The 16,726-nt window shown below is 38.4% G+C and overlaps 1 protein-coding gene across 2 annotated transcripts in view; it reads left to right on the forward strand.

Moving 5' to 3' along the window:
* The first annotated feature begins 59 nt into the window (after positions 1 to 59).
* Positions 60 to 16,726, forward strand: part of prkar1b (protein kinase, cAMP-dependent, regulatory, type I, beta) — a 57,440-nt gene continuing 40,773 nt past the window's right edge. The window contains exons 1-4 of one of the 2 annotated variants that reach the window (XM_084393578.1): positions 60 to 204; positions 797 to 984; positions 6,943 to 7,113; positions 9,152 to 9,243. In XM_084393578.1, coding sequence (XP_084249704.1) covers positions 75 to 204; positions 797 to 984; positions 6,943 to 7,113; positions 9,152 to 9,243 — 581 coding nt within the window. In that variant the 5' untranslated portion in view covers positions 60 to 74. The remainder of the gene's footprint in view (positions 205 to 796; positions 985 to 6,942; positions 7,114 to 9,151; positions 9,244 to 16,726) is intronic. The other variant, XM_084393579.1, reaches the window with a different exon arrangement.

Below are 16,726 nucleotides of genomic sequence, written 5' to 3' on the forward strand. Positions count from 1 at the left end.
AAATAAACTAAAAGTAATCTCAACCCATTAACATCTACATGTCAGTTATATGTCTTTTCAGTTTTTTTTAAATTATGTATTTTATTAATATCAGTGTCAGTGTCCAATCGCGAGACGGATTGACGTCACAGCGGGCGCTCGCGAGCAGCAGGACCAAACAAGCAACATCCCAGAGCGCGAGCCTTGCATCTCCGCCTCATAACGGTAAGCCAAATGAACATTAAATACTGTGCGACACACAGTTTTCAGCTTTATATACCGAGAGGAGCTGTTTATCCAAGATAATACATTACTAAAACCATTTATACACCGCATAGGTTTGTATTTTGAAGCGAATAAGCTGTGATAAAAACGTAAACAGGTGATCACAGAGTGATGCTCGAGCGCTCCGCCGACAAACCGACGCTTCGTGTTTCACGCACGACTGAATGCGGTATCGGTTTCGTGAACGTATAGGTCGAGAATGAGAATTGATGCTTCAGTTGCTGATGATTTTTGGATGTTTGATGTGAATCAATGGCGGAAGTGAAATGTAAATGTGTACCATGCAGAAGAATGGCCTATATCATCATTATGATTAAGTCTATCTATCTATCTATCTATCTACCTTAGATAAATAGATAGATAGATAGATAGACACATAGGTTGATTGAAAGATACATACATGCATATTGAATACAGGGGATTTTTCTAGTCACTCAACAGTCAAACATTATTATTTGAGAGAATAAGACACACAGACTTAAGAAAGAATATCTCTCCTCGTCCCCCCTCCTGCTCTTTTCTCCTGCGGCAGAGATAGAAGATAAGATGGCCACCTCCTCCTCCAATCTGGAAGAAGATGAAAGTCTGAAAGGCTGTGAGGTTTTCGTGCAGAAACACAACATACAGCAGATCCTCAAAGAGTGCATCGTCAACCTGTGCATCGCCAAGCCCGAGCGGCCTATGAAGTTCCTGCGGGAACACTTCGAGAAGCTGGAGAAGGTGCGTTACTCTAATACTCTGTTTGCTCTGCTGGTGATGTGTTTGTATAAGTTGTGAATTTGCGTCGGAACGGGTGATGGTTGGGGATCACAACGGATGTGGCTTCATTCCCGTGGAGCTGGGGAAGCAGGAGCTGGAGAGTTATTGAGATCATCGCTGTCCCATTTGGCTCGGCACTTAACCTCAGGATGCTCCGGGGGGATGATCCTGTAATGAATGCGCTGTGCATTGCTTTGGAAAAAAGTCTGGCTGAATTCACTGTGTATTCATTGCTAATGAAAGCCTTCGCCTTCCCTCAAACATCCATGATCATTAACTGTCATTGTGTTAACTTTCATAGTGAGGTTGATGTTCTTTATGTGTCTTATTTGTTGACAAGTGCACCACAATAGAAAGGATATTAATTAGAATTAATTGCAGGTTTTGGAGTGAGAAATCATTGGTTTTTATTAACGCTTCTTTGATCTGATTCTGGAGTGTGTGAATTGAGTGGACACTTAGCGTACACTAGGCACTTTATCAGGATCTGTGGAAAATCTATGAAGTTCGTCTGCAGGTATAAACATTGGATTTTGGATTTTGTAGAGCTTTTATAGTTTTACAGCAACTACAGTGATTCGCAAAATTTTTAACCACAAGGCCTCTCATTGTTGGCAACAGTATTCAAAAGTTTACGGATAAGAATAAAAAATCTTTTTACTCATAATTTCTACCTGATTAAATATTTTAGAGCTTGGTATAACTACAAAATATATGTAATCATTATCTGCCCATATATATTATATATATATATATATATATATATATATATATATATATAATTAAATAAATATCTTAAAATGCCATGGGCAGATAATGATATGTATATATATATGGGTCATTGACGAATAAGGTTTTTAAAAGTGTAAAAAAAAATAGAATGGAGATATAACTATATTTGAAACCATTTTTTAGTTTACCTAGGTGTTAACAGTAAGATGTTGTGGTTTGTACAATCACTTAACACTGTTTTTTGTCATTTTTTACAAGATGGACAAAATTTGTCACCAAAAAAGTCATTCGGTTTAACCACTGATTTGAAAGTTAAAAACTGATTTGACATTGATGTTGAGATAGTATATAGTGTGTACCACAGAAGAAATATTAAATAAAATTATCACTGATCTCATAAATGTAATCATTTATTGGACTACTCTAAACACTCCAACATATTCAAGTGAAACATTGCACAGGGAAAGGAGAAAAGGGGAAATGTAAAAAAAAGAGCCTTATCTGCTTTATATTTGTATTATTGTAGTTCCGTTAGTTATTAAAAACAATATTATACACCATTTAAATATTTACTATATCGGTTTTACCGAATGACCTTTTGACACTTCAAAATCTTTAAAATACCTTTATATGTAGTCAAATATAATTAAAACCTTTTGGATTCAGTAAAAGAGATCAAGTTGTACTACTTTACATACTTTGGATGTTATATATTTGTTTTTTTATTATTATTAAGACCTTTGGACAAAAAAATGACCCGTCACGTCATTGACCCGCATATATTTATATATATATATATATATATATATATATATATAGTTCAACTTTGATGAACTTTTTTGATCCACTATATATATATATATATATATATATATATATATAGTCAACATTTGAAGTGGATCAAAAAAGTTCATCAAAGTTGTCCTAAGACAAGAATGGGTATTGTTCAAAATTCATGTATAACTTTGATGAAAGGTTTTGATCCAATTGATTCAAATTTTGACTACTATATATATATGACTTTTCCGGGTGTAGAAATCACACTTCTAAAATTAATTAAAATTAAATTATTTTAAGTCGCCTTGAGGCCCTTATGGGGTGCATTTATTTGTACAAAAAAAAACATATTTTTGTTTTCTATTTGAATAGCCTGTTTTAAATGTAATTTCTGTGATGCAAAGCTGAATTTTTAGCCTTCAGTGTCACATGATCCTTCAGAAATCATTATAATATGATGATTTGATGATCAAGAAACATTTCTGATTATTATCAATGTTGAAAAAGTTGTGCTGCTTAGTATTTTCGTGGAATGGAAACTGTGCATTAATGCATTTATTTAAAATAGAAACATTAACATCATGAACGTTTTTACCATCCGTTTTGGTCAGTTGAATGCTTCCTTGCTGAAAAATTGTTAATTTCTTTATTTCGCAAAAAAAAACAAAATTAGTATTGGCTCCAATAACAGTAGTGGAGTGTACTTACTTTAAGTAGAAGTGTAAAGAGCTGGAATCATCAACATTCCCGTTCCCCCTCAATAGACAATTAGGAGGCATGCTGATGCTGTTTGATGTTGTTGCCCAATCTTAGATTACACGGATCTTATGAAAGTCACAGCAGTCATTCGTTTAGCTGGAGGTGCCAGTAACCGCATCCACACTCAGCAGCAACTGAACATCTTCTTTGATCATGTGCTCCAGGAACAACAGGCTTTTTCATACCCGCAGATGCTTGGGGCTCGGGCTTTTGTTAGGAATGGGCTTCTGCTGAGCTTCTGCTGGTTTAGGTAGAGCATCAAACAGCCGATGGGATTGTGTATTCATAAGACGTGATCAGATGGGCTGATATTGCACTCAGAACAAGAGAACGACTGTCCTTGTCTTCTCCTCATGACGCATGTTCAGCGATAGCTTGCGTTTTTGAGGTTATTTAGTGTCATCGTAGTTTTGAGCCGTTGGGTGAACGATGTTTACTGACCCACTTGCATTTTAGTCATAGATGAATTTCAATCACTCACATTCTCTCTCTCTCTCTCTATCTGTCTGTCTGGCAGCTTCTGTTCATTTAGAAAGATGAAAATCCACAGGCTGCTAAAGGATATGCACTCTTGACCCTATGTGTGTGAATGAGTGTATGAAAACTGTGCCGGATTAAAATGGACATGTAGGGCACAAGTCAACATGAGGGCTAGCAAATGATGACATTTCCTTTTTCTTTTCTTTTTTTTCTTTTAAATATCAATAGAAATGAAAGTTTCCAGTGATACAAGGCTGACATTTGTCCATCTTGAGATCGATTGAGCATCGACCAATAATGTGACCTCTTGCCCAGTTAACAGAAGTAGTATTTTGCTCATGTACCAGTTGTAGAATGCTGGAGTTTTTTTGTCAATCATATAAATAAAAAAGAAAAATCACCCAAGGATTTAAATTTTGTCATCATTTACCCACCCTCGTGTTGTTCCAAACCCGTGAGACTTTTATACATCTTCGGAAGACAAAAGAAGATATTTTTTATGACAGCATTTTCATTTTTGGGTGAACTATCCCTTTAATCCCAAACATATACCACCATTCAAAGTCTTTAAAAAAAAAGAAGAAATTAATACTTTTATTCAGCAAGGATGCATTAAATTGATCAAATGTGACAGTAAATACAATTAGCCTATAATGTTAATGTTATAATGTTAAGATTTCACTTTCAAATAAATGCTTCACAGATTTCAGAGCACATTTGGACTCTTTATGTGTTATTTCATGGACAGGCCTGTTGATGGCTGTCTAAAGCTTTGGAGAGAGCCTGTGTGTGTTTTGTGTGGATTTGTGTGTGGCATGTGCCCAGCTGTTCCTTTGCATCTGCCTGCCTTCACTTTGGTATTTGTGTCTTGGGGATGTTTCAGAGGCAGATGTTTATGCCATTTTACAAACACTTTATCTTTTATATCCTGTAAAAGTTTTAATTGTAAAATTAACGGACTGATATCAGATATAGAGGCTAGAATACCAGAGTAGAGAGTGACTCAGGCAAGTAACCAACCACATAAAAATGCACTAAAACCATTCATATAATATTCACACACACTCTAAATATATTATACACACACCCACTTTATTAGGTACATCTTGCTAGTGCTGGGTTGGACCTCGCTTTTGCCTTCAGAACTGCCTTAATCCTTCGTGGCATAGATTCAACAATGTGCTGGATACATTCCTTAGAGATTCTGGTCCATATTGACATGATAGCGTCACACTGTTGCTGCAGGTTTGATGGCTGCACATCCATGATGTAAATCTCCCGTTCCACCACATCCCAAAAGTGCTCTCCTGGATTGTGATTTGGTGAATGTGGAGGCCGATTGAGTATAGTGAACTCATTGTATTGTTCAAAAAACCCAGTTTGACATGATTTGAGCTTTGTGATTTGGCATGTTATCCTGCTGGAAGTGACCATCAGAAGATGATTCACTGTGGTCATAAAGGGATGGACATGGTCAGCAGCAGTACTCAGGTAGGCTGTAGAGTTTAAGCAATGATTAGTTGGTACTGAAGGATCCAAAGTATGCCAAGAAAATATCCCCCACACCATTACACCAGCAGCAGCCTGATCCGTTGATACAAAGCAGGACAGATCCATGCTTTCATGTTGTTTACGCCAAATTCTGACCCGACCATCTGAATGTCACAGCAGTCCAGGCAACATTTTTCCAATCTTCTGTTGTCCAATTTTGGTGAGTCTGTGTGAATTGTAGCCTCAGTTTCCTGTTCTAATGCTAGGCACACACTACAAGATATTCAGGTATACCGATTTCTCCCCTTCCGAAAGTCCTAGGTAAAGTCCCGATTATCTTGATGGTTCTACATATTATCTTATCAGGTTTTCCTGTGGTGTGAGGTGTGTTAAGAGGGACTGAATCTGCTCGGAAGAACGTCGGAGCCGCCGACGTCAACAAATCCTGTTGTGTGGGGGAACCTTGAGGACAAACTCGCGCACGCTCTGGAAAAGGCAATCCTGTGAAACGAAACAATACCCAATCAGAAAGCGAGCTGATGGAAGACTCACCTCTAGCTCGCACTGTAACATGTAAAGTCCATGTTCACACCGTCACCACGACTTCATCTAAACAATTTTCTTTTTTCCCCACTGCAAATTTTCTGTAAAAACGGTCCATACACTATAAGCAGCATTTCTCCTTGCAAGTTGTCCGCCATGTTTGTTTACTTTAAAGTCACGTTTGATTTCCCGTGTTCACAGGCAGCACTGAAAGGAATCTAGTGTGTGTTGTGCTTTCCTGATCACATCGCTGCACTCCACACACTAGAACAACAAATCGGTTAAATCTCTGATTTCTTATCATCATGTTTGTGGTCTCTCACATTTTGAAAATCGTATAAGATTTAAAAAAATCTTTTAGTGTGGCCCCAGCTTTAGCGATCCCAGCGATCTTCTGCTTCAAGGTTCAACGTGTTTTCACACATCTTTCAGAGATGTTCTTTTGCAGACATCGGTTATAACGAGTGGTTATTTGAGTTACTGTTGCCTTTGTATCAGCTCAAACCAGTTTGGTCATTCTCCTCTGACCTCTGGCATCATCAAGGCATTTTCACCCACAGGGCCGTCGCTCACGGGCTATTTTCTCTTCTTCAGACCATTCTCTGTAAACCCTAGAGATGGTTGTGCGTGGAAATCCCAGTAGATCAGCAGTTTCTGAAATACTCAGACCAGCCTGTCTGGCACCAACAACCTTTCTTTCCCATATGTCCACCGCATATGCAGTAAAGTACCGTAAGACTGTGTGTAGACTCTCTGACTAGTTGTCTCATGGACACACACATCATTTGTGCTGTGGCATGCAGCTTCATTGTTCTTCCCTCTTTCATACGGGAATCTTTCACTGTCTCTCTCTCGCTCTGCCAGTGAAATCTCAGCGCTGATGTGTCTGCTGTCTGTGCTCACAGTAGGTTTCAGTCTTTTAGATGCAGTCGATTTTATTATCTGTAATCGTGATTATTTTTTTTTTTTATCGTAGCTTTACCCTCTTTGTGTCTGCTGTTTTAACTTCGCACCGGTTTTTGTGTGTCCTGTGTAATGAGGATGAAAAATCCAGCCCTTCATTAGCTGGTTACAATCCTCTCGATGTTTTCAAATGGATGTCTAATCATATGTATCATTCACTTCCTCTCTCCACAGGAAGAATGCAAGCAGATCATGGCCCGCCAGAAGTCCAACTCGCAGTCAGACTCTCACGATGATGAAGTGTCTCCTCCTCCTCCAAACCCGGTGGTGAAGGCCAGGCGCCGGAGAGGTGGGGTCAGTGCTGAAGTCTACACAGAGGAGGATGCCGTCAGCTACGTCAGAAAGGTTAATACAAATTGCAGTTAAATTGGCATTATTTTCAAACACCCTGTTTTGGATTCTTCCCTTTAGTACTAACCCAGATTCAATACCACGTCTTCACATTAGATACTTTTTTTTTTCATTATAGATGAGAAAAATTGGCATTAACAATACATTTGACTTCTATAATGTGGTATTTCTGAGTGAATAGACCTTATGTAGCCCCGCCCCTTTTCAGCGCTGCGCTCGTTGTCTTTTGACTTCCGGTCTGTATTTTCACAGCGATCTTGAGTATTTATGAATGAACGGCTCGTTTTAAAATCTTCCCGGTCTACTGACATTTGTTAAGACATCTGCTTTAAACATTACAATCCTCATGATAACTTTAGTTAACTTTACATTAAGTAAATCCACTTCAAAAGTTCAAAGACAATATTCTAAAGATGGCGGCGCCCTCGTTTCTCTGGCGCATAAGGTCTATACAGGATGGGACATTTGAGTAGATGGAAATGTTACTCTGTGATTCTATTGGTTGTTTTCCTTTTCTGTATCACCTTAATTATGTAAGCAGAAAACATGTCGAAACGTGCTATGAATATGTTTTTTCTTTAGAATACATTCACTGAATTGTGAACAATAACACCAGGAACATTTGCTGTGAACGTAATTAAGCACCAGTGTTATTTTTGTGTTATTCATATACTATTATAGGATTTATTATTTTGAACTTGCTTTTATTTTTATATGTTTCTATTTAGCTTTAATTTATTTTATTTTAGTACTTAATAGTATGTATTAACTTATTTATTTCAGTTATTTCCTAAGGCAAGTTTTTTTTAAGATTAAGTTTTTCTTTTAATAATTATATATATATATATTATATATTTTATTTCAGCTTTATTTCAATTAACAAAAATGATTTGTAATAGTTTTATTTGATGATAATAGACTGATTTTGATAGTAAATTTTGATAAAAAATTTGACAAGGCACAAATGATAACTAAAGGGTTCTTCATGACATGATAAATCAAATTGACTTTGATCTTTTGACATATAAGAGGTCTTTGTACCATTAAAACATCCTGCAAGTTTCATAGCTTAAAACATTCTCCTCATTATAAACCAAGCATTTATTTAATCAAGCTCCAAAAACGACTCGTTTTGATATTGCGGGATCTGACATCACATGGCCAAATACATTTGCAAATGCCTGCCTCCAGAGCAAGCTTGACACTTGCCTACACTGGATGTGTGTCGCGTCAAAAACAAATAGAAACCCATTATAATCGCTGAGGCCATCTACACTGGATACAGTATATAAATGCATGCTCAGTTTCTGACATAATCCTGGTGTCCAGGATAATTACCAGTGTCAGGAACAAGTGGATGGTTCATTTAAATGACGTCCCGGATCGTGTCGGAGGATTATATGTTTGTTCGGAGCATTTTGTTTTGTAAACGAGGCACAGGGAGTTTGCAAAGAAACTTTTGTTGAACGTGTATTATATCTGACAGCAGCTGCACAAACCGTAAGTTTTGAAATACCGCAAGTTAAACTATTTCATAATGCGCTGTCTGTAAATGGCGGTTTGATATGGATAATGTTTTTAAAACATTTACCCGGATGCAATAGCGATTGGGCGTTGATACGGTTTCCTATGCAGTGACAATAGCCGACTTTATTAACATTATAATAAACCTCAAAGAACACAATAAAATAAAAATCCATGTCATGACTCCTTTAATTACCACAAACCTTAAGTACTAAACATCGGTACATAACACGTCCCGCATCATTTGTGCTACAGTATAAACGTGAATGAATCCTCAAATCATGGGCATTGTTGAGAAGAGGTGTACTATTAATTCTCTAAGCAATCAGAGTTACATTTTTGCCTTGTGTATGATAAAACGGGTGAAAAGGTGATCAGAATATCATAGAGACTCGAGGTTGGGCTCACAGTTTCTGGTAAAAATACGCAAATGTAGTTTTGCAGAAACTTCAAAATGCCAGGAAAACCTACATTTAATCTAGTAACTCATTGTTTTCTTTGGTTATAGGTCATTCCAAAGGACTACAAGACAATGACCGCCCTGGCCAAAGCCATCTCTAAGAATGTGCTGTTTGCCCACCTAGATGACAATGAGAGAAGGTAAATGCTCGTCGTCTCAGGTAGATTGTTGTCAGGTATTATAAGTCACACTATATTCCGTATTATGAAGTCTCTCTTATGAATCGGGTCATGTTGTTTCCAGCTGGTTTCTGGTTGTCAGCACTGGTCTTGTGTGCGTTTAGCGGGGTGAGGGTGTGAGTCGTGTCAGGGGGGCTTGTGAGTAGCCACTGTATTCGCTCTGTTGCTCTCGTCGCCATGGCAACTTGCGTCGAAATAAAACGAGGCATTGTGTCTGACAGTGGTGGAAAGTGTGTTTTAATGTGGGTGTGGGGAAATTGTGTTGCGTGGATTGTTGGCTTTTGAGTCGGGGAGATGCCACAAACCCTAAACAACGAGAAGTAAAACGCCTCTCCCAGTCTACCAGGAATTTCGCTCAGGTTGCTCCGTCTTTGTGCACGGAATACAGTTTCACTGCTGAGGCGAATCCATTATGCATACAGATCCACCATGAAGGGAACAAACTCTCAGCTTTCTGCTTTTAAACCCTCTCTGAGAACACACGAAACTCCCCAAAACATCTAGCTCTCAGCTGGAAATTCACCACACTTATTATCAGGCTTTCTTGCCAGGAGCTGCAGATGCATGCTATCGTGTTTTAAGATTGATAGCTTTTATTTATTTTTTTGGCTGTTGTGAATATATTACAGTCACTATTTATCAGAATTATAGGCAAATTTAGTTGGAAAAGACTGATTATATTGTACATCATCTTAAGACTTTAAGGCCTATGTTGCAATTTTTCTTCGGAAAGCTCCAGAACGCACTTAATATTTCTGACTCAGATTTGTGGAGGACATTAACATTGTTTCCATGGTTACGGAATATTCGCTCCTGGCGACAGAATAGCACAATGTCCAATTATCTGCATGTGTGTCTGTGATGCTGTCAGAGCAACATGCTTGACGTGGTCAACCCGAGGTCCAGCAGATTATGACTCTGCAGTATCTGGTAAATAACAGGGAAATTACATTATTTCAGGGTTATTTCATTTAAGTCTGACATGCTGCAGATGCACTGTGAACAGTCTGCAGTTCTCTACGCTTGCAGTGAAACACTTTAACTAGAACAAATAAAGACTTTAATTAGAAATAATAGAAGATTTTCAAGGTCAGTTTGATTTTTCTTTTATGAAAGCATCACTTTCACCCTTATGCTATTTTAAAGGTTCCTGATTTAGTTTTTGAGGTCTTCTACAATAAATTTCCATGCATCAAAGGTCAAAAAGCACTTTTCACATATACATTGCACATCACTTAATTTCTCATTGCACTCATTTCTCAAAAACTCTGAAAGCGGTTTGTTCGAAAATTCAATCTCTAAACTCCTCCTTTCCCTTCCTTTAGGAGTCAATAACTTTATTTGTCGTGCACTTTGCTCTTTGAAACTTTGCAGACCTTTTACATTCACAAACTGCTAAATTACACACTGCATGACAGATAATTACTTTATCTGCACTTTAAAGTGATCACATGTGACAGTAAAGACTAAAGAAACCAGATTTTGTTTCTTCGTATCAGAAATGTTTCTTGAGCATCAAATCAGCATAATCAGAATGAGTTCTGAAAGATCATGTGACACTGAAGACTGGAGTAATGATGCTGAAAATTCAGCTTTTATCACAGGGATACATAAGATTTTTATGTTGTTTGAAATTTTAATACTATTTATTTAACAATATTACAATATTACAAATAAATGCAGGCCGGGTGAGCATAAGAGTCTTCTTTCAAAAATGTTTTGAATGGTAATGTTTTTTTAAAATGCATTTTACCTATCTTGACCTATAGCCACTAGGCTACTACAATCCCAAATGTGTGCACTGTGCAGTAAACTCAAAAGGCAACAGGATACACCAGCTAAAGTGGTGCCCTAGGTTCATATGCTTTGCAAATGTAAGCATCATTGTCACCACTGGCACAGATTTGCCTGTTCGCTTTTGCAGGCGTTCACACATATGGCCATATATAGTAGAACATACCATACACTGTTTACATTATTACACTGCAGAGTAAGAGCGTCTTGTTATGATCACTGGATGTGTCACTACCACTGGAGTTAAACATTACAGCTAGATGGCAGATATTGTAAGGGAGTATCTGGCATGTGGCATAGCCCACCCTAGGGCCCACCCGTTAGGTTATTTGTTGTCTAGTGTGGTTTTTGTTGCCATGGCAAATAAAAGCAGTTACCTCATGGTGGCATGGGAATAGACCAGTGGCAAATTTAATGCAGGAAGAAATCTGTTGCTGAACTTGACCTTGGGAGTCGGGTCAGAATGAAAGACATATAAGTAGTTAATAGAAGCTTGCTGGTTTTGTAAGCTGAATCGATCTTGTCATCTATTTTATGATGTCCTTTCAGTGAAGAGAAAATTGTGTTGAGGAGCTTAGAAATGCTACAACCACTGTAGCATTTACCATTCGGTAAATGTGTTTCTTTCATGTTTTCTTATCGGATAAAACATTTGACAAATGACAAAGCGCTGTGCTTCACTCTGAAACCTGCAGCGCATATACTTATTTAATTGAATCGCAGCCCTTGCGATCTCACAATAGCACTATGCTACATTATGATTTTAAATGGCTTTAAAGGGGTCATATAATGCCATTTTTGCCAAATGCCAAAGTTTGTAATATACTTTAATTAAAAATTCTCATTAGTATTGTAAGAAAACACTAATTTTACCTGGTCAAAACCAGCTCTGTTTAAGTGCATGTGTCCTTAAATGATAATGAGCTTTGCTCACCCCACCCCTCTGTTCTGTGGGGCATTTTGACAAAACATGTGGAGTGTTGCCTTGACAACAGTTGAGGGTATATTTTGAAGAATGGCAGCGGGAGTCTCTGAGGACACCGTGCAACCGTATCAATTTGAACCGGAGTCGGAAAGCAGGACGTTTCTGAATGGTTGGTTAACGTAATGTCACTTTGATCTATCTTTGTATGTACTGGCAGGGTAGAGTAGTGAGATACGAACGCTATGTGTTTACTGATGTATACGTTAGTTCATTGACAGATTGATGTTACAGCTAATAGTCATGAAAAACTTTTTTTCGGTAAATGTAGGCTTGTCAGTGATGCGTAATGTTATCTATGCAGTGTTAGGTACAACTGTCAGGGCTGAAGCACTAAAATTGTACTGATCTGTTTAAAAAATAATCAGTCTGTGAGACTATGACAGTAATTAGGCACATAAACAACACATACTCAGACAGGAGCTAATACCTTTTTCAATGTTCTCGTTTAAAGCAGTCTGGTGAAGTGATTCGCGCAAACATGAAAGCATTGACGTTGATCGTGGGGAATATTCCCTTCGAAAACAAAACTCAGCCAGCTCAGCGGTTCGGATTTAGGAACATGAAAATGACTGCTGTGTTCCTTATTACACCCAAGAACAGAACATCACAATCGCTTAGACGTCATTCTGCTCATAGACAGTGCTCCAGCGTATCAACAATGACGCGCAGACTATGATTGACAGCTCGCTCACGAGCGAGGGCGGGTCTGTGTTGAAACGCTGCTGTCAATCAACAATCGTGGGAGGGGCGTCCGACCATGTGACGTCACACGGTCGAACGGCTTGATTTGAGACGGGGAAACATATAAGAAGATAAAAATAAAAAAAAACACTGGATGGATTTTTATCATTTTATGATGGTTGTGTTCAGGCACTGCCAACACATGTTTCAGTACAATCAACTTGTAAAAGTGCATGTACCATTATATGACCCCTTTAATATATCGTGCAGCCTTAGAAAATGGTCTAATAATGCGGTTCGTGGATTCTTGTCCGTGGAATGCGCCACTTCCAGTATTTTGCCGGTTAATCGACACGGCTAAATTGCAATTGAGTTGCACTGCTGCAAGAATTTGGGTGTAAATGTTAAAAAATATAATATTACAATGCAAAAAAAACTATATTTTTCTAAAATGGGATTCATTTTTTTTGTGCAAACTTTCTTTTTTTGTCATTTGATTTTGGGGTGAAATATGGAATATGAAATATATGAACCCTCAGTCAGAACCTACTCTTCATTGCTTGATTTGAACACCATCCTGTCTATGGCCCCAACTCTCTCTCTCTCTCTCTGTCTCTCGCCTCAGGGGCCCTGCAGCATCTCAAACAACAGAGCATTGTGTTCTAATTAAAAAAAGCACAATACCAGTAATCAGCAGTAACGAGTGCTTGAGCTGCAATGAACCACTGAACTGAGTAGCTACTGTATATACAGAGAGATTGTCCTTCTATTTTTAAATTCCTTTAGAACAGAAGTTGTGTTGTGGTTTTGCATGCACACATTTCTGCACGTACTGTACATGAAATAAATCAGTGCATGTACGTCATACTTGCAAGAATTAGACAGATAAGCCTATGGAGATTAGCACGGCCTCTTATTGTTTGCTATATAAATAATGTTTTCTTTTGTATAACATCATTATAGCGCCAAACTACGGGTAACATAATGCGGCTAAATAAAATAAATGCATGGTTAGTTTGATTTTAAACTGTTTTGATGGAGGATAAATATCTGCTGATAAGCTTTATCGTGTCCAAACACATCTGTTCAGCTCCCTTTTATAATGTTAACCTGCTCTTAGCATAATGGCTATCTGGTTTCCTGCTCATATCTGATATAAACTTCACACTGTGATTGTGGGGAACAGCTGTTTCACACACCTGCAGACCAGACAGTACTATTAAAAATGACCTTTAAAGTAGACAGTCACGCTTTTGTAATGCTAGCTAGTGTGGCTATTGAGTTTCTAACGCGGTCCAAGTCGAAAAAGAAAGGTGGATTAGGTAGAATTTTGTCAAAAAACTGTTGTTGTTTTTTATTTAGCCAAAAATGTACTTTAAAAAACTGATGGAATTGTAAAAAAAAAAAAAAAAAAATAGAAGACAAGAGCTGCTTTTTCACCGTCGGGCCGAACGGTTTTAAGAACGGTAAGAAATGGTTCCAGTTATATTTCCATTTGGGCTTGGTTCAGCACGGCGTGATTTAGCTCTTTTGCTGGCCAAGTGCACTATTTGAGCGACGTAAGCACAAGTTAATAATAAAATGAAAAGAAATGGCTGATCATCCTCCATAACACGCTCGCTATTTAGATCTCATACCGTCTGTAAACTCTTGCACAACCAAGGCAACAACTGACACATTTCTATTACATTCAAAAGAGCTCCATTATTAGGCTCACAGTGGAAAATGAAACCATATCCGCGCTCGCTGGGCCGGATCGGCACGGAATGGAACGGTTAAGCAAAGAGAACCGTTTGGCCTGACGGTGGAAAAGCGGCTAAGCTGTCTCTATCCACACTGAGTGAAGTGTGAGTAATTTGTTAACGTTCTTCACTGGATGGATGGAGCTGTCTCTAGAGAATCTCAAGTCTGTCAGCACATGTGCACGTTAGCAAGATAGACCACTTTAGTGATGTGGAACATTCTTGCTTGCTTTCTGTATAGAATTTATTGCTAGTTTGAATAATTTTTTTTTAATGCTACCAAACCAATGTGATTTTTTTTTCAAATTCGTAAAAAGCAATAAACTAATTCATAAACGTTCTTAAAAGGTTCCCCCAATGGTTAAAATCCAGTTTCCATGTTTATGTGGTTTTTTTAATATGCTTTAAGACAAACCATGTTTAAATTCATAAGTCAACACCATTGCTGAGTATTGTCTCCCTAAAACTGCAGTGAACCAAAGACAATCTCAAAAACACGGTTTGAAATCGCTGTTGTTTCTGACGTCACAAACTACCTTGTAACCAATCACATCAATGTGCGGACGGGCTTTAGCATATCATTAACTATGCCGTGAAGCAAGGGAGTCTCAAGAGAATATATTTTTATATAATATAATATAACACATCACTAGCTGTTTGATAACCTAGTCAAGCCAAAGAATAATCATATTAATTGACGTTATGTGTCCAACGTTGTAGAGAGCGATACATAAAACACATTACCATTCTGATACATTGACTTGTAGATGAGCCTGTATGAGTGAGTGGAGGCAGGGCTCATTTGCATATTCATGAGCCACGTGTACTAAATGAAGTGAGGGTGTAGAGTTACATTCAAGCTATTTAAAGTCATAAATATTTTTTTTCCACAGGAAATAAAACATTTAAATGTGCCATTTTGGTGATCAAAGATGAGTTTTAAGGAATACAATTATTGACTATGGGAGACTTTAAGCTTGTTTTGTCTGCTTAGCCAGTATATGACGTGTCGTTTCGGCCCAACATAAAAATGTTTAAGTTTTAAAGTATTCAATTAATTGACATTATTAATCATTATTACAATATCAAGCAATAATCGGCAACAATGATTGTTGTCATAATATTGCAGCCCTACACTATAATTGTCACACTATGTGGCTGTAATGAGCGCACAAAGATGTAAAGTACAAAATGGACAGGAAACACGCAGGAGAACAGAATAACATAACCACATAATACTAAGACGACACGGAACAATGACCTAAGGAAGCTAAGGGTATGAATACACAGAGATTACAAGGTAACTAAATGAACAGCAGGTGAACGTAATCCAATCAGAAACCATAGAAACTAACTGGCAAACAGAACTCAGAAAAAGCAGCACAGGGAACAGAATAAAAGCGAAACCAAAACAGATTGAAACCGTTACAATAATGAATTGTTTTATTTTTTATTTAATAATTTAAAGCGGGGCTCAGTAGTTTCGGGATTTCTTCGCTGTATTCTCGCTTTTTGCTCGCAGGTTTCTCTCTAGAGCTCCCCCCACAACTTCGGAATAGATATTTGACAACACTGTTGTAAAAACTCGTTGGCGATTCTCAGACACCAGAGGCTAGTAGATCAACGACATCAAAGCAGATGGGACATTCTTTAAAACGTCTTCTTCATTCGGGTTCGAACAGCGCGAGGGAGCGCAATAATATTTTCCGCTCACGGGCACCAGGGGGGTGCGAAACGACCACCATTCAACCCGAAATAAGTAATATAACCATTCCAATGACTCCGAAGCTGTTCAGTTAAGGTAAAAAAGTTACTTAGTTCACCTTTAAATACTTTATGTAGGCTATTTACCTTGCCCCCTACTACTGATTGGCTCACTCTCTCTCCTCCCCCATCATGAGTGGACACGCCCCCTACTGCTGATTGGCTCACTCTCTCTCCTCCCCATCATGAGTGGACACGCCCCCTACTGCTGATTGGCTCACTCTCTCCTCCCCCATCATGAGTGGACACGCCCCCTATTGCCCCCTATTGCTGATTGGCTCACTCTCTCTCCTCCCCCATCATGAGTGGACACGCCCCCTACTGCTGATTGGCGCACTCTCTCTCCTCCCCCATCATGAGTGGACACGCCCCCCTACTGCTGATTGGCTCACTCTCTCTCCTCCCCCATCATGAGTGGACACGCCCCCTACTGCTGATTGGCACTTAGAAAACACAATTTGAGGTATTTTGTCCGTAG

Source organism: Rutilus rutilus, assembly GCF_951802725.1.
Source record: "Rutilus rutilus genome assembly, chromosome: 1".
Taxonomy (NCBI): Eukaryota; Metazoa; Chordata; class Actinopteri; order Cypriniformes; family Leuciscidae; genus Rutilus; species Rutilus rutilus.